Below are 19,473 nucleotides of genomic sequence, written 5' to 3'. Positions count from 1 at the left end.
TGGGTAACATTTGTTTGAATTATTTTTTTTTTTAGGGTTGCAAGTTAGTGTTTTTATTTTCATGTTTGGTTTTGAGTTTTTTTTTTTATTATTCATTGTTAGTGTTTTGAGATTTGCATGTTATTTTATTCTAATTTGAAATGGTTTAAAGTAAGTTTTTGTTTAAAATTAGATTGTACAAATGATGGTTGGAATAGGATTTTTTTTTTTTAGATTGCTTTATGTTGTTTATTTGATTACTATTTTTTTTTCATGGGTTATTCAAGACTGTTTCCTAATTAGATTAAGGTGAGTCAACAGTTTAGTGTTCTGTTTTGTTTGGGTCTTTACGATAATAGTTTGAATGAGATTTTGTTTCATTAGATGTTATTTAATGATATTTGTTTCTGTTATGTTTTCTAAGGTTGCATGTTGTTGATTTAATTTACAGAAGAGCAAGTTTATATGCCGAAGCAAATTGGGGTGTAAGATTCAGGGATTTACAAGACATAAGTAGTTTGATGTTGTATAAAGGTTCAATGGTAGTTTTTTCATTGTCTTTTCTTCTTTTGACCAAGTTAAACATTGTTAATAAATTATTTCAGTCTCAGCACTTTCTTCTAAACCTTTACGAAAAGGTTTCATTACACTAGTATGAATATGAGTGCAAGGGCAAACTTTCATACTTAAAGGTACTTTATTCTTTTATATCATGTTTAGAACATGGCATATTAATGGAGAGACATGTGCATATAAACATTCCATTAATGTTTTGCATATGAGGATTATAATAACCAATATTACAATGGGTTCCATTTGCTACCATTGATGTTGAAGTGCTTTAGAGAATAACAAAGTAGCACTTTGGATTTTTTTCACATAGGTATGTCAGCTTTTAAAAATTTAGAACATTATGGAAAGTTGATCCATGCCCTTGGTTTTATTCCTGAATATTTTAGCTTGAATGTAATTTATAAGCTTACTATGGTTCCAAACACAAAAGTGGAGTCTAATCTTACGAGAAATCATATTTTATTTATAATTTGATGGAATAAAAGTTCATTTTTTTTTCAATCTAATAATATTGGATTGGTCATTTTTTATTTTTTTATAAACCTTTTTATATGTGTTATAAATTTATTTCTCTTTGCTATATTGTTGATTTGATTTGTAGGAAAGCAAGTCTATGGGGACTGAAACAAATTAGGGTGAAAGATTAAGGGATTTATAAGATTTAAGTAGTTCAATAGATTATAAAGGTTCAATGGTAGTCTTTTCATTATTTTTTTTCATCGAGTTAAACATTATTAATAAATTATTTCAGCCTCAACACTTTTTCTTATAGGGTGCAAGGGTGAACTTTTATACTTAAGGTACTTTATTCTTTTATATTGGTTGATAAGGTATCACTTTACTTAAATGAGCTATGTGATATTTTTTTACTTAATTATTTTAAAAGATAATCTAATATAACAGAATGTATCAAGGTATGCACATCTAATAATAATGTCTAAATAAAAAAAAAAAAGAAAGATATTGAAGAGCTTACAAAGTATATGAGTAGATGAGACTATCAAAACTTGAGTCATAACATAATAATAAAATGCATTTTCCTTGCCCTATCATGTAAATGCACATTATGCGTGTTTTGAACATGGCATAACAATAATCATCTAATTACATAATAATAAGATAATTTGTAACTTAATCATTAAATTAAAATATTTTTTCTATTGTGCTTCTATCAAACTATTTAGATAGACTAATACCTTTCTTTTTGTAATAATTGATTATGAAAACTTAGATAACAATAACAACAACAACAACAACAACAACAACAACAACAACAACAACAACAACAACAACAATAATAATAATAATAATAATATTGTTGTTGTTGTTGTTGTTGTTTTTGTTATTTTCGTTGTCTTATTGAATATAGTCAATATTGCTAAGCTGCTTAAAATTTCAGTTACTAACTACGAGGTTTGAAGAAAGTGTGAATTATGTGCAAATGATTCTTCCTTTAACTAAAATAAATGATATATTTTGTTCAAAACACAAATCAAGTCCAACACTACTATATCTTAATTTTTTAAGGGTATTGACCTTGGTTTAAGAACAAAATAAAAGTATATTCTGTAATTGATTATGAACACATTAAACAATCTGGTCAAGTAGAGGCCTAAAACAAGAATTAGTATCTAAAAATATATATTTTTAAAAATTTACATACGTTAAATGCTCATTTTAAAATTTATTAACATTTAAAAAATTTTTCATTTCTAAATTCAATTTGTTATATTATTTCTTTAAAATTAGATGGATATGATTAAAAGCTTTGGCCATTACCAATGCCATAAATGGCATTGTAGATGTTTTCCTTTGCATCTTTTTAAGCTATGGGGTTGCATGAGAAACAATGGTTTCACTACTGCTAAACGAACATTCGATACACCCAAACTTCCTATTTGTATATATTTAAGTAATTTTACCAAGAAATATTCTTTGGCATTGCCACTCATCAACACATCTTCCAAGTTGTTGCAACTTATATGATGATTGAAGCACTGAACAAGAAAGGGTAGAATGCATTTGCCATTTCATTCCATCATTCAATGAGCTGTTGGTCTTACTAGTACTTGTTGCTCCAATCTTTGTAACTTTGATGTCAAAGGTTTATATTTTGATACTTTGTGATCATCTCTTTTTCAACTAAGACACATTGATGTTGCTTTAAGTGGCTCTATACTCGCTCATTATATATAATTTTGCCACATCTATGGGTACATACACTTACTGTTGTTGTCCATTATGTTAGATTTACTCCTATTACGTAAATTCACATTCTTCATTATCACAAGGTAGTCCTTATTCCTATTTTTTATGTTATACAGCAACGCAAACAATATTTATACTTAAGATATGTGCAAGCTAAATATGTGGATTTTCATATTTTTATTTTTTTGGGTGAGGTTTAGTTATATTTACTAGTGATATTATTTTGTTATTTAGGAGATTATTAATCACCAAACTTCAGATACAAATGGATCCTAAGAAAATGATCCTTGCTTGGGTTTAAACACTTCAAAAACCATTAAATCCCCATGAATGGCTTTCCTTATGTTGTTTGTTGGTGAGGTTTACTTATATTTATTGCTAATATTATTTTGTCATTTAGGGGATTATTAGTCACCAAACTTCATATTCAGAGGGATCCTAAGAAAATTATCCTAGCTTGGGTTCAAATACCTTAAAGACCCTTAAATCCTTATAGATCCCTTTCCTTATGTTGTTTGCTACTATCTCAATTGGAAAAAACCTATCTTATGTTAATTTGGAGGTAATTTTAATTTTTCCTAATGTGTCTCATTTCACCTATATTGATTTGTCAAATTAGCTAAATATCAGTTTATTATTAGTAGGCTAACTCTACTGTAGGAAAAAATAAACTTTTCGATCTAGTTGTTTTTGTTCCATACGTTTTCATAGTTCTACTAGATTTTCTTAAAAAAGCATTTTTTGAAAAAACACCTTCTTCACAAGATTCTACTAAAAATCATATTAATATGGATAGTAATTCTGCGATAGTTATAGGTAATTTACCTAAATGAATTGTCATTTGCCATTTGATTGTCTACAGTAAGATTCTTACTTTCTTCCTCAAGTTACAAAATCCTTAATTTCGTTTCTATTCTAGCCTTTTGGAAAAAGTAAAAATAATTTTATCTATTGCTTCATTTTATTGAATTAGTTACCATTATGTTCAAAATTTGACATGTTTTTATAAAGATTTCAAGGTACGTTGATAATAAATTTGATTGTTAGTTTCCTTCACTTTTAAATAAGTTTTTTGATTCTTTGGTATTATATCTTTTTGAATGTTTCATCAAGATAAAAAAAAAAATAGTCATGAAGATTTTGTCAAAAAGTTGAGATTAATAGTTGGAGATAATTTGTCGATGTCAACAATACATTTCTACAATACAAGGTAAAATATTGATATTGTAATTATAGTATTATTTCTCAATAAGTAATTTTCAATGTTAAACTACTTTTAAATTATCAATTTATGTTAACTCTTTATATTTGTTTAAGAAAATTTTACTACTTGCTTAACTTTCCTATTAAAATTTTTACTTAAAATAATTTTAACATTATTAGACACTAGCTCAATAAAATACTAATAATTACTCTAACAAATCGAAACTTAGCTTACACCCTAGTATCTAATAAAATAAGAGATATAAAAATGGAAAAAGTACATTCCAAAGATTTTGTCAAAGCTAGAGTCAAAACTCACTATGTGTACATTGGAGAAACATAGCAACCTCTTTATTTTAATATTGATCGGGGATGATCAGCATCGGCTCAACCCTAATCTCATCACCTTCGTTCTCTCTACTCTCTTCCAGGCCAATGCCCAATCCTTTCATGGCTCCGTTCTTATTACCCAAGCCTAAGGCAAATTCTTCTGCAATGGCTTTGACCTCAACTGGGCACAATCTGTCGGTTCCAAACAAAGAGCTCAAGAATAGTTACTCCACCTGATTGAATTACTTAAACTTGTTATCCCCACTTTACTCAACCTCTCAATGCCCATTATCGCCACTGTCACCGGCTACATTTCCACCATCAGATTCGTCCTCATTTTGTCTTATGATTACGTGATCATGAGGTGAGACAGAAGGGTTATTTACATTGTAAACACCCCAATCCGTCTATGGGTCTATTTGTTTTTGTTAATTAAATAATGAAAAAAATAAAAAATAGGTGGTTGAGTTTGATTGAAGTTAGGTGTTTGAATTTGAGGGTTCAAATTAAAATTTAGAAGAAATTGGAATTTTTGTTCAAATTAGGATTCTGTGATTTTAATCCTATAAATATAGATCCTAATTGAAGAATCAAAGACACACAGAAAAGATACAAAGACCATACACAAAACAATCAAGGAGAGAAACAAAAAGAAAGGCAGAAAAGTAGTGAAAAAATTTTAGAAAATTTTTTGGGTTAAAAAAAAGATTTTTTTGAAAATTTTTCAAAAAATTTTTTAGTTTTCAGTGTATTTTTTAGTGCTGATTGAATTTTTGGGTAAGTTTTTCAGCATTGGTTGAATTTTTTAACAAGTTTTCCAAAATTCAATTGAAGATTTCTGTGAAGGTTAAAATTTTTTATGAACTTTCGACGAAGCAACTCAGATTTCGATAAAGTTTTTTAGAATCCGATAAAGATTCAATTGAAGTTCATCCAATTTTAGAGAGAGAATGAGAAAAAAAAAGAGGAAAAGAGAGAAAGAGAGGAGAAGATTTGAAAGGAAAAAAGGATTCTTACTATTTATACTCCATCAAAACGACGTCGTTTTGGCATTAAGAAATCACCAAAGATCCATGTGCTTTTGTTCAAATGACCCGACTTGCATGCAACCCACTTTTGCCAACCCACGTTCCAGCCCACCCCTTCAGTCGAGTCGAGCTGAGCCGAGCCCCAAGCTACTTCTTTAGAGCTAGCTCCTGTGCCTGGAACCAAGCTATTTTCTTTTTTTTTTTTGTATTTATTTGGTTATTTATTTATGTATTTGATTATTTTTAGGGGTATTTTTGAATAATTAAATTTATGAAAAATAAAAAATATAAAACAAAACAAAATATTTTTTGAGAATAAATACTAATGATCTAATGATGAAATTTTTTAAAAATTTCAAATGATAAATTTCTGTAAATTTTTTAAGTGAGAAATTTTTTAAAAATTTGTCTCAAATAATGAAATAATTTAGATAAAATTTTAATAATAATTAATATTTATTTTCAAATCAAAAAAATAATAATAAGAAAAATAAAATTTTTTAGTTGAAAATATTTGACAATTACCCAAGGATAAGATTCTTAAAAATTTCAAATGGTAAATTTTTTAATAAATCTCTAGGTGACGAATTTTTTAAAATTTGTCTCAAATGGTAAAAGAATTTAAATGAAAATTTTAAGAAAATAATTATCCTATTATTTTCTTTCCAAAGATTAAAAAGATTAAAAAAGAAAAAATTTCTAAATTGACCCAAATAATGAAAAACTTAGAAAAAAAAAAGATAAAAAAAGAGCAATTTTTAAATAGACCCAAATGGTAAGAATTTAGAAATTTCGAAAGAGAAAATATTTTTTATTTGGCTCAAATTGTGGAATAATTAGATGTATTTTTAATAAAAAAATAATTAAACTTTTTTTTCCAACAATAGAGCTTCTTCAAGAAAACAAACGAGATTCTTAAATATTCTCATGTGAGAAAATATTTTTAGGAATTTTATCAAATTAATTGAAGAATCTTATGAATTATTTTTAATATTTAATATAAAAATTAAAATCATTAGAATCAAGACCTTAGGATAAAATTAGAATGAAATGTACCATCCTTTGGATGAACATGTGAGGGTATATAACATTTCTTATATGTAATTGACTCCGAACCCTGTTATGGTTAGTAAACTCGAAACTAATTTTTTAAGGATTTTTAATCAAACTTAGGCACTCCTTAAAATGATAGATTCTTTAGGTGATGAATCACACGTAATTAAAAAAGATTAATGGTGACTCCATTTATTAAGTATAACTATAAATTTATAAATCTATGTGTTATGACATACATGACCGAGGTGGACATAAGGTTAACGATTTCCAATTACACCCTGGGGTTGTTTAGTGAAAAGATTGGTGCGACTTCGGCTCGGCGCGATTTCGGCTCGGCGCAATTTGTTGCTACGAGGATTGAAGATCTAAGGGAGAAGAGGCGGAGAAGAGGGGGATGGTGGATGCGGCGTTCGATAGCGAGGTTGAAGTGAGGGAGGCTAGCGTGCGAATGGGGGAGGAATTGGCAAAAAGAAAGTGGAAGGGAGAGTTGTACGCGGAGATTAGGAAAGGGTTGTACCCGGAGCTTTGTGCCATACTGGGATTAGCTACCAAAGTATTTGCTTCTCCGAGACTTTGATTAAAAATAAAGTGCTTGATTTGGTTGTCACCATTTGAATAATTGAATGTTGTTTGTTTCAGATTTGAACGATCTTGTTCAACTCTACTTTTGTATCGATCGCAATGAAATTTTATTATTATGGCATCGAAATTTTACTTACGAGTTTTAGACTGGAAATGGAGTTTTGAATCCAGACTCCAAACAGAGCCTTGAGGTTTTAAAACTCGGGACGATTAGTGTAGAAGCATTTCAACTATGGGAATAAGTACAACTAACAAATCATAATTTACTTGAGATCATCAAAATTTTACGTAAAATTCATATTTATAACTTATAAATGATAAATTTTTATATAATTCTTTGTTGTAATTAAATAATTGTATGATTGCAGTAACAAAAACCGTTGATATTGGCACATGGAACATCAACTGCAAATTCATGAGTAGAAGTGGAACAATGAATGAGCCAAGAGAGGTGAGGTGCAAAAAATCAGATCAAAACTGGAAAACAATAAAAAAAACCGAAGCCGGTATCCTGATATTTTCCAGTCCCCTTTGAACTCGTAATCATAGCAGAGGCAATTTCTTGCTTCATTTTAAAAAAACTTGAATGGCTGCATGAAACATTAATGAGTACCGAAAGTTTTGCAGTCTTAAATGGCATCCATGACTCCAGCACAATATAGCTAAGCAGCTTTTGGCTTTGGGACCTTCTTCTTTAGTTGCCTCTTTGGGATCGAGTTCTTCATCCCCCAGAAGAAAATTAATGCACCACATTGTGCAACACACTGCCATTGATTAAAAAAAGAAAAATAAATGAAGTTCTCACATCATAATGAGTGGAAACACATTAGATATGCATTTATACATACCTGTAAGAAATCACTGTGAAGAACAGAGTACTGGTGATCATTGGGAGCATAGTTGTAGAAGTCACATAGAATAGGAGTGCTAACCAGCAAATAGACAAACTACAGGACAATTAAATGAGATATAAAAGTAGAATCAGAAGAAACTGCAAGGTGCGGCTAATGTATAATTTCCTTTACAGTTCAAATGTAATCCCCAAAAGAAATGAATTCTAACCAGGAGAAAGGCTCCAAAGCCATGGCCAAATACAAATAGAATAGCACCAAGTCCTTTCAAAGCAATGGCAGCTGCAACTAATTGTCTAACCTGCGTAAAAAGTGTCCATATCAGAAAAAAAAAGTACACCTAGAACAATATGAAAAAGTTATATCATATTAACACAAACTTGATATTCAAAATAAAAGAAATTTATTACAAGTTATTAAGAGAGAAAAAGAATAAATTACTTCGATATCTGGCAAATTTACATGGAGCTGAGAAGATATATGTTTCTTAGCAAGATCAAGCTTTGGTATCAACTCCTTTGCCGCAGGCCCGCCATCAGGCCCAAATTCATTGAACCTGCCAACAAATCAAATGGGTCACATCTACAAGATATCATCAATGTTTAATAACCACGCCTAGCTGACCCCTTTATACCGTCTATATAGGTGCAACAACTGGCAACGATATAGCAGCAGTGAAATAAAACTAACTACAGGGCCAATCACTGAAATGACACCGTACAAACCAGAATGGTGAAGATGGGACTCCGGCGAAGCGTCGAGAAATTCAGGCATCGAATCAACTGCCGGATTAGACAACAAAAAGAATCTATCGCATCACATCTATTACCACTTAATGGTACTCAGATTCATCTTCTCAAAATCACATGACCTACACTACAGTATCTCCAGGACGTACCTGAACAATACAATCATATTCGCAAGAACTAACCATCCAGTTCTGAACTTGCAAGATTAGGTTCATTCAACCAAAAAATAAGAAGCAAGAATATGTTTGTAATACCATTTTGCATCCTGGCAAATTACAACATTTAAACTATAAAGCATGAAAATTAAAATTAAAAAAAAAATCTCCTACTAACTCCCCAATTCACAAACTTGAAAAGTGACCCAGATCCCAAACAGAAATCATCATTAACAAGAGTTACAAATTAAGGGGAATAATGCAACAGTACCCAAATCTAGCATATAAACATATATAAAAAACAACCCAACAATTAGATTTAAAGAGATCTAAATCAAGAGAGAAAAAGTGACTACATTTGCCAAGCGGAGAGAATGAAAATAGAAGCAAAGAAAACTCGTCCAACAAATGAAGCGAAACCCATTGTTTTCTTTCTCCTTTTCTCTTGACCCCACTTGGTTTCGAGCAAAAAAAAGTGTTAATAGAGCGAAATTCCTGGTTTCCTCTTCTCTTGTTTGCTGCAGCTACCTTCTGTCGAGAGGAAGAGAAAGAGGGTGAAATTTTGGGGTTTTGTTTAAGGTGGTCGGGGTCTTGATGGGGTCAATTGTTTATTTATTAAAAAGAAATTAAAAGGGGAAGTTGGAGTTTAGAAAATTTATTGAGGTGAGATGAACAATGAAGAAATGAATCCAGATCCGATTCTTCATTACAGTATTTGCTTTATTAGTTGTTGACGGCTTCTGGTTTGGGGGTTTAGCTTAATTACGCCTTTGACATTGCTTTAAGACCTTTGACATTGCTTTAAGAAGACTTCTTTAGCCGGAATTTAGATGTTGTTCGGACGTCAAATTAGTAAAAAGATACCGTAAAATTTACTGTATACTAAAATTAGTTCCAATAAGCTGAAGTAGATTAATTATTTGATCAAATTATGCTGGAAGTATTTATACTTTATGAATATTTTAAATTTAGTTTATGTATTATATTTTATCAAAGTTTAGTTTTTATATTATTTTTATTTCATAATTTTAATTTAATCATTAATTTTATTAATTTTTATTATTAAAAATATTAACATAATTATTTGATTTAATGATGTGATTATTGATTTTATTATCGTAGTTAATTTTTAATTATTAAAAATATTAACGTGTTTTACTGACATGATCATTGATTTTGTTAACCGTAATGTTGACTTGTTAACTTATCAAATTGAACAGAAAAAATTAATTTTTAAATTATATAAATAATTTTATATTCATAAAAATTTGAAATTTAATTTTTACAATCACATAAAATTTAAAATTTAATCGCTCTAATAAAAAAATATTTTCAAAAGTATATTAATTTTTATTATATATAATTAATTATTAATAATATCATATTAATAAAATTATTATTTATATTAATCAATTATAATATTAATAAATTAAATTAACATATCGATTTTTTAATAGAATAACCAGCTTAATTAATTGATTTGAAATACACTCCTTTTGTAAACACAGTTCACGAAAACTGGGTGGCCTTCAACCCAAAACTTATCGTCAGTGATTTGTGGCCCATATTTTGCTAAATTACAAGCCACCATATTCCCTTGTTTCAAAACATGCAATACATTCCTTTCCCTGAACAAAGAAAACTTATATCTGCCTTCTATTATAATATTAATAGGTGATAGGACTGGGTCCTCCTTTGACTGCAACTTCGTCACAACTGTTATGTTGTCTCCCTCCAGAAGCACCTTTGTAAATCCCATATCCAGTGAAAACGTTAATACTTCTATTGCTGCCCATGCTTCCACTTGAAATGGATCCTTAGCATCCATCGACTTTACAGAAGCAGCTCCGGCTACAGTCCCCTTTAACCGGATCTGAGCCTGGTGGTTCCCACTTTGTGCAATTGTATCCAGTATAAGAGGCTGTGCCTGGCCCGCCTTGTACTCTGCAACGTTCTTTCTGATAAACCGCTCCATTTCCTGCAGACTTCTCTCACTTTCTCCAATTAGGACTCTGTTTCGTTCACTCCATATAGCCCACATAGCGATCATAAAAATCTGCATTTTTACTTGTGTGATCATGTTTGCTTGATCCATTCATCAGCCTTAATCGGGTTATTCTCTATGTTTGTTTCGAACCATATCTGTCTCCAAACTCCATTCACCTTTGGGCAATTCTTTATAGCATGAATGACCAATTCATCTATTAGGAATAATGACTCAAATCTCATAAGAGATTTGTTTGAGATTTGTTAGATATTACTTGATGGACAAGAAGACTTACAGAATAAGAATTCTAAAAGGAGAAAGATTCCTAATAGGTAAGTTTATATGATTATAAATATGTGAAATATCTGCAGGATTAGATATGAGAAAAAGATGCAAAAGAGTTGTAAGATTTTATGGGATAAACACCTCATAAGACTATTGGAGATTTATGTCTTATAGGTGTGTATATTTGTATGGTGCATAAGAGTAGACTAGAGGAGATTGAAATGGTCTACATAGGTATAATAAATGTTTACATATGGGTATGTGTTTGTTTTTATTGAAATGGTGCACAAGAGTTTGTGTTTGTTTTGATTGAGAATTCTCTATAGAACTAAAGGAGATTTAGAGTGTTTTATGAGTATTGATTGTTGAGTGAGGTTGATGGTTTGATTTGTATGTTTATAATTCTCTACAACTAGTAGATTTTGTTTCTCATCCGTAGATATAGGTTGATTGGATCGAACTATGTTAAATTGTTGTCTTTTATGTGATTATTTAATTGATTGATGTGATTAGATTAGGATCTTTTGGCCTAGCAAGTGATATCAAAGCATGGTTCAAGACATGAGAAGAGACAAGCTTAAAGGAGATCGATTCAAGGAAAAAGTTTGAGTTTGTGTTTTAAAAATCAATTTACATGAAGCGTAAAGACACACAAAAAAAGATGATTGTGAGACTTCTATTGCAGATGGAGCCAAGCATGTTTAGCATGAAGATAAATAATTGATGAAATTTGAGTCAAGGTGAAAATTGTTAGGAATAATGACTCAAATTCTATAAGAGATTTGTTTGAGATTTGTTAGATATTACTTGATGGACAAGAAAACTTGTAGAAGAAAAATTCTAAAAGGAAAGGGATTCTTAATAGGTAAGTTTGACTTGCAAAAGAAGAATTTTAAAAAGAGAGAGATTCTTAATAGGTAAGTTTGTATGGTTATAAATAAATGAAATCTCTATAGGGTACATATGGATATGTCTTTATTTGTGTTGAAAGGGTGTACAAAAGTTTATGTTTGTTTGTGTTAAGAATACTTCATAGAATTAGAGGAGATTGAGAGTGTTTTATAAGTATTATTATTGAATGAGGTTGATGGTTTGATTTTTATGTTTGTAATTCTCTACAATTAGTGGATCTTGTTTCCCATCCATGGACGTAGGTTGATTGGATCAAACCACGTTAAATTGTTATCTCTTATGCGATTATTTAATTGATTGATTGATTATTTGATTTCACTTCCGCTAATGTAATTAGATTGGGGCTTTTTGGCCTAACATCATCTTCCTCCTCACACCTAAAGCAAGTTTTAATCAACGTTGAGGCCTCATTTTTTGAGGTTTTTGCATGGTCGATAGGATACCATGGTGGTCATGCCAAATCAGGACTTTGATCTTGTTTAGTATAGCTGCACTCCATATCTTTTTCCATGCACTTCGACTACTATTCTCTTTTGGGTTGTAATCAATCCTATCATTCTCCTCTTTCGAGCATAATAACTTATATCCACTATTACTGTGTAAAACCCTTTATTATCAAAGTGCCACACTTGAACATCCAGTGTGCCCATTTTGCTTATGGGCATTACACATATAGTATCCTTCTTAGCCTTATTGAAAGTGTTGTATATTGCTTCTCTTTCCAACTCTTAGTTGTAGGATCTATGAGTTCTATAACCCTATGCTCTTCACCTACGTTTGTTCCTAACCCTTGTGGCTCGAGAGTTACATTTGAAATGAATCTAAAATAAACCATGAATGAAATGATAATTTTATCCAACTAAACAAAATAAAAGATTCAAACTTAAATTCTTACGAACTTTGAATTCTAACAAAACGAAAAGAGCAAATTATTTATTCAATAAACCAAAACATCAATACCGTATATCATAATGAGAACTTTTAATTTTTTAAATCTTCACAAAAGAAAACTTATCTAGATAATTATGTAAATTAAATAATAAGGTTAATTTTAAAATCAATAGATTAAGTTTAGTAAATTACTTTAATGTATTTAGAATATTGAACATAGATTTAATTATAAAAAATCATTTAAATAGGGTTTAATTTAAATAAATAAAACATTGTTTGATGGATGTAATTATAATTATAATTTATTTAATAAATTAACAAAAAATAATAGCTTTATTAAAATTAGATAGTGATAGATTTGTATCATATATTAACAAATTTGTGATACATTTTTAATAGATTTGTGTAAGATTTTTCCATATAGCCAGAATATACTATAATTGTGATAGAAAAGTGTAATAAAATTAATAGTAGATTTATATTTTATGAAGGAATGTAACAAGAAATAGTGACATAACTTGTAACAATATTTCACATAAGTGACAAAAAATTGTGATAGATTTAGTGACAATATATGAAAATTGTAATAAAATATTATGAGAGAATATTGTGGCAATTTTTAAAATTTAAAATTTTTAAAAAATTAAAAAATTTCTAAAAAATTCAAAATATTTTTTGTATTAGAGAGACTAAATTTCAAATTTTATATGAGTACAAAGATCATTTGCATAATTTAACAACTGATTTAATCAATCTCAATTACCATGTCAATAAATAAATACTACATCAACAAAATCAATGTCATATCAGTAAAGTTAACGATCACATCATCATTTTTAATGATAAAAAATTAATAGAGTTAGTTATTGGACTAAACTTATTAAATCAAAATAGTACGAAAATTAAATTGTATAAATTATAGTATATGGACTAAATTCTATATTTTCATAAAGTACATAGACCTTTGATATAATTTGACCTAATTACTTTAATGTAAAATAATATAAAATAAAATAAAATTATATAATATTTTATATATTACAATTATATTTTTTGTTATATTATTAATTTTGTTTTTTTTTATTAATTATTTGATCAAAATGTATTAGTTTTTAATTTTTTTAGATTATAAATTTTTTATAAAAATATTTAAAGCAAAAGAAAGAAAAAAGAAAATGTAACTTAATTTTTTTTTACTTTTTATGTTTATATCTTTTTGTATTTATATCTATATTTATATTTATCATTATTATTTTATTTTTATAATTTTATTCTATTGTAGATGATAAATGATAAAAGCTTAAAACTTATAAAAAAAAAAACACATCCAATTCTAATCCAACATAAGACAAACAGTGCTTTTTTTTTTCGAATCCAATTGAAGCTCAACTCATTATGTCCTGATCCAATTAAAACCCAATACATTATAACATGCTAAACCCAATAATTTATTAAACTTTTTTAATCAACCAATAATATTTGACAAATTAAGAGTTATCCTCACTTGGGAACAACTTTTACTGTATACTTTTATTTTATGTTATTATTTAATCTATGTATGAAAAAAGTATTAGTATCCTCACAACATCCATCTAAAGACGATATCAATTAATCTTATATTATTCTAAAAATGTCTTATGTCAATGACCTTTTATTCTTAATTAAATTTCATTATTTAAAAAATTTAAAAAATTTTAAATTTTCTCTAATATTTTGATAGAATTTTGAGAAATTTCTTTACTTCAAGAGTATTCAATAAAATCTATTCATTTTCTTGAAGATGCTCCATTATTAGATTAATTTAAAATTTTATGAAAAAAATTTTATTTTTATTTTTATTTTACAAACCTCTATTTTTATTAAATATTTTATTAAAAAATAAATAAAATATTTTTATTGAATACTTCCAAAATCTTTCAAATACTTTTAGTAAGATTCTACAAAAAAATCATCACCTAGGAATTTCAAACGCCACTTGCAATTTTCTTTTAATTTCATCATTAAAAAATTTTTCATTTATTTCTATTTTTTAATTTACATGATACAAATAAATAAATATAATTATAAAAATTATAAATTTATTTGTCTAACACATATTTTTAGTTTTTTCGTGTTGCAAATTGATTAAAATATATTCCTAATAAAAATTTTAAATGTGTATGTAAATAAAAAATAAGTAAAACAAAAAAAAAAACAAAATTAAAAAATATTGATTGCCATGTGTCCAACAAATTAGCAAAAGTTCTTTTTCCAAATCAGTCCAAACAATTTATTTTATACCTTAATTATCTGTTTAATCATTTTTATGTCTTACATTAGGTGTCTTTAAAATTGAAGAATCTCACATTTAAGGTTAACTTTAAAATATTGTTATAGATATATATCATGAAAATTTAAAAGTATATGTTTTGTTATCAAATTAAAATTTTTTTTTTTTTTAATGAGACTTTTTTTGAGAGATTTTTTTAATGAGACTTTAATTTAATGATAGGAAGAGGTTTTTTTATATATATATATATAGATATATGTAAATATAAATATATATATATATATATATATATATATATATAAGGATGAGGTTTTTAAATCTCATCATGTATGAATTTGATCTAATATGATGATGGATTTATCTAACTATATACTATTCATTCCTTTAGTTTATTTATTTCGTTAATTGGTTTTTTATATTTCATTAATGCAAGTGATAAATTTCAAAAATTAATAAAATCAAAAATATAATTGCAAAATTCAATAAAATTAAAGTATAATGAAAAGTTCAACATTCATAATATAACGAAAATTTGATCTTAACACTGAGTTTTATCATTTTCAAAAAAGAGTAAACTTTTTATATATACTTACATATTCAAATACTTTGAGTTTAAACATAATCTGATAATCCTAGCCCTTGATAAGTAATTGCTAGTCTTCAAGAGGATTATCTCTCCAACAAACTTCTTCATGTATTTGGTAGAAATTGTCATAACACATAAATCTGTAAATCTATAGTTAGACTTAATAAATGGAGACGCCGTCAATTTTTTTTAATTAGGTGTGATTAGTCATCTAAAGAATCTATCTTCTTAAGGAGCTCTTAAGCTTGACTAAGGATTTCTAAAAGAATAGGTTCGGGTCTGCTAACCAGAACAGAGTTTGAGAGTTTATATGAGAAAAGTTATAGCACCTACCATTTTATTTTAAATTTATCTTAGGGTCTTGAGTCTAATGGTTTCAAATTTTTATGTTAAATATTGAAAATAATTTATAAGATTCTCCATTAATTTGGTAGAATTCTTAAAAAATATTTTTTTACCTTAAAAGTATTCAAGAATCGCATTTGATTTCTTGAAGAGTCTCTATCATCGGGAAGATTTTTAGTTATCATTTTTTTATTTATTGAAAATATTTTTAATTATTCAACAATTTGGACCAAATTAGAAATATCTTCTCTTTTGAATTTCTAAATTTTTCATCATTTGACCTATTTAGAAATTTTATTTATTAATTTATTTTATTGGATTTCTAAATTTTTCACCATTTGGGTCAATTTAAAAAATATTTTCTTTTTTAGAATTTTAAAATTTTTCACCATTTGGGCCTATTTAAAAATCTTTTTTCTTTTTTTTTTGGAAGAAAAATAATATGACAATTTTTTTTATTGAAATTTCGTTTAAATTCTTTCACCAATTGAGACAAATTTAAAGAAATTTCTTACCTAGAGATTTCTTAGAAAATTTACCATTTAAATTTTCTAAAAATCTCATCATTGGATAATTATAAAATATTTTCAACCAAAAAATTTAATTTTTTCTCTTTTTTTTTGTTTGAGGATAAATATTAATTATTGTTATTGAAATTTTATCTAAATTATTCCACCATTTGAGACAAATTTAAACAAAATTTCTCACATAAAAATTTTATAGAAATTTATCGTTTGAAATTTTTAAAAAATCTAAAAATTTCATCATTGGCCAATTATTATTTATTCTTAAAATATATTTTTTTTTATTTTTTTTTATTTTTTTTAAAAATTTAATCATACAAAAATACTCCTAAAAATAAAAAAATGCATAAATCAAAAAATAAATAAAATAAATAAAAAATATAAAAAAATCAAAATGGCTTGGTTGGAAAATTCGGCTCGGCTCAGCTCCAGGCGCAAAAAGAGGCTCAGGGGACGCGGCTTGGTGGCTCGACTTAAGGGATTGGCTGATACGCGAGTCAAACGCGAGTCACACTACGGGTTGGGTCATCCAAATGAAAAACACATGGATCCCAGGTTTTCTTAAATGCCAAAACGACGTTGTTTTGGTAAAGCTATAAATGGTTAAATTTAAGCTTTTTCCTCAGACTTCTCCTTCCCCGCTCTCTCTCTCCCTTTTCTTTTCTCTCCCTCTCTCTTTAGAACCGGAAGAACTTCGATTGAATCTTTGTCAGATTCTGGAAATAGTCACCTAAATCTAGGTTGGATTGCTAAACGATCACTAAAAAATTCAATCAATGCCAAAATCTTAACCAGATTCTAGGATGCTTGTCAAAAAATTCAACCCATGTCAAAAAACTCATCAAAAAATTTACTAAAAACTAGAAATTTTTTTAAAAAAATTTTTTAGCCCAAAAAATTTCCTACGAATTTTTGAATGCCTTTTAAAGTATTTCTTTGCCTTGATTTATGCCTTCTATGTGTTTTCTATCTAATATGTTGCTGTGTGATTTGCCCATTTGATCTTTGTGTTTTTGTGATTCCGTTTCTATCTTTTTATGTGTCCTTATAATCTGTTTCCTACGAGTATTTATAGGGCCAAGCTGAAGAGTTCATGATTAATCAAGAATCCACTTAAAACTTATCCTAAAATACAGATTAAGTCTAACTACAATTTATTTACAGTAGAATATTCTTTTTATCCCCCTTTTTCATGATTATTATACCTATTATCACTTAATGAAAAAAACACAAATAAATCACCCAAAAATTAGCTTAAAAGATAAAACCCAAAATAAATAAATAAATAAATGAACAATTAGGCTTGGTGGTTTGGATCTCGTTGAGCTAGGCCCAATGGGCTTAGGCTCAGATCCTATTGAACCAAGCCCAATGAGGTTAGGCCCGGACCAATTAAAGTGTCTACAACTGTCCTTTTTTGGCATTTCCTATGTAACAGAAATTGTGCAAAGACGTAAACACCTAATCAATACTCAACACATTTTTTTTATTTTTTTGTTGCTTTTTTTTATTTTTAACGCATTCAGACTTCCTCTAAATAGAGACTCAACAATTTTGAAAAATAAAATTAGGCTCCTCTAAGCAGAAGCTCAATGATTTCAAAAAAATAAATAAAGCTCCCCTAAACAGAGGCTCAATGACTTAAAAAATAAAAAGCTCCTCTAAACATAGGCTCAATAACTTTGAAAAGTAAAAAGCTTCTCTAATCAAATGCACAATAATTTTGAAAAATAAAAAGCTCCTCTAATCAGAGGCACAACAACTTTGAAAAATAAAAGGCTCCTCTAATTAGAGACACAATAACTTTGAAAAATAAAAGGCTCATTGATAATCATGTCCAGAAGAGTTAGATTAGGTCTGATGGAAACTTAAAAATTCATAATTTGAGTTCGAAATTCAAAGGTTTAAATTCGCAAGAACCTTTTAGCTTCACAAGAATTCACTAAAATTTGATTCTTAAAATTTTAGTTTCACAAGAATTCAAATTTGCAAGATCTCAAGATTCGTATTTGTAAATTGCAAGACTCTCATTCGAATTTTGGAGATTCACATCCAAAAGTTCAAAGCTTCTCATTCGAGTTCAAAAGCTTACATTCGATAAATTTTAGGGTTTCACATCAAAAAGTTCAAAGCTTCTCATTCGAGTTCAAAGGCTCACATTCGATAAATTTTAGGGTTTCTCATTTCAAAGATTCTCATTTGAAACTTGAAGATTCTTATATGAAAACTCAAATATTCTCATTTGAAGATTCATAATTTTATATTAAAAGATTTCATCCAAAGATTCAAAATTTCTTTTCTAGATGACTTTCAAACTTTTACCAAAGTCAAAATTTTGTATGTAATAAATGTCATGATTAATGATGCAAATGATTTCTTAATGGTGCAAATGCAACAATCTAGATTTTGGTAATACTAAAAATGTCATGTTTTCAACAATGAATCAAATGTTTGCTACATAATGTAGGTACATGGCCAAACCAAAATTTTAAATATTCCCTAAACAACGATGCAAATGCAATACATGTAATGCGGATGTCAATGTCATGAAATTCTAATGTGGTAACATGGATCTCAAGACTCTACCATTTTAAGCTTTTTAGCATTAGCTATTTCAGAATGAATTTTGTCTTCTATCACTTGGTCACCAATCATAGGTCACTTGGTCACCAATCATAGGTTTCTCAGCACTAACCATTTCAGAACAATTTCGTTCTTTATCACTTGGTCATTAATCTTAGGCTTCTCAACATTAACCATTTCAGAACAAATTTCATCCTCTATCATTTGGTCACCAATCATAGGTTTCTCAGCAATAACTATTTTAGAACAAATTTAATCCTTCGATCTACATTATTTTCATCATTTGACCACAACTCACAAGTTATGTCGATTAATCCATTACCATATTCATCTTTTGATCATCTTCTTTCTAAATGTTTACCCTTTCTTTATTTATT

General features: G+C 28.0%; 1 protein-coding gene and 1 pseudogene across 1 annotated transcript; one reads left to right on the top strand and one right to left on the bottom strand.

Annotated features, from left to right (window-relative positions):
• Positions 1–4,283: 4,283 nt before the first annotated feature.
• LOC111298531 (enoyl-CoA delta isomerase 2, peroxisomal-like) lies at positions 4,284–7,200 on the top strand (annotated as a pseudogene).
• Positions 7,201–7,259: 59 nt separating this feature from the next.
• LOC111298532 (uncharacterized) lies at positions 7,260–9,491 on the bottom strand. Its single transcript, XM_022893246.2, has 5 exons — positions 9,071–9,491; positions 8,252–8,366; positions 8,022–8,111; positions 7,808–7,906; positions 7,260–7,723 (listed from the first exon to the last, which is right to left on the bottom strand). Exons 1-5 carry the CDS (start codon positions 9,136–9,138, stop codon positions 7,622–7,624), a joined length of 474 nt encoding a protein of 157 aa, XP_022748981.1. The 5' UTR covers positions 9,139–9,491; the 3' UTR covers positions 7,260–7,621.
• Positions 9,492–19,473: the final 9,982 nt, after the last annotated feature.

The sequence above is a fragment of the Durio zibethinus genome, chromosome 16 (assembly GCF_047325235.1).
Source record: "Durio zibethinus cultivar Kanyao isolate XHJ-2024 chromosome 16, ASM4732523v1, whole genome shotgun sequence".
Taxonomy (NCBI): Eukaryota; Viridiplantae; Streptophyta; class Magnoliopsida; order Malvales; family Malvaceae; genus Durio; species Durio zibethinus.
Note: the sequence above shows the minus strand (reverse complement) of the source record. Positions and strands in the feature narration are given on the sequence as shown.

Coding starts and splice junctions, on each gene's coding strand:
- LOC111298532 (XM_022893246.2), bottom strand. CDS start 9,138: ATGGGTTTCGCTTCATTTGTTGGACGAGTTTTCTTTGCTTCTATTTTC. Junction 7,907..8,021: donor GCTTTGGAGCCTTTCTCCTG/GTTAGAATTCAT, acceptor ATTGTCCTGTAG/TTTGTCTATTTGCTGGTTAG. Junction 7,724..7,807: donor TTCACAGTGATTTCTTACAG/GTATGTATAAAT, acceptor AATCAATGGCAG/TGTGTTGCACAATGTGGTGC.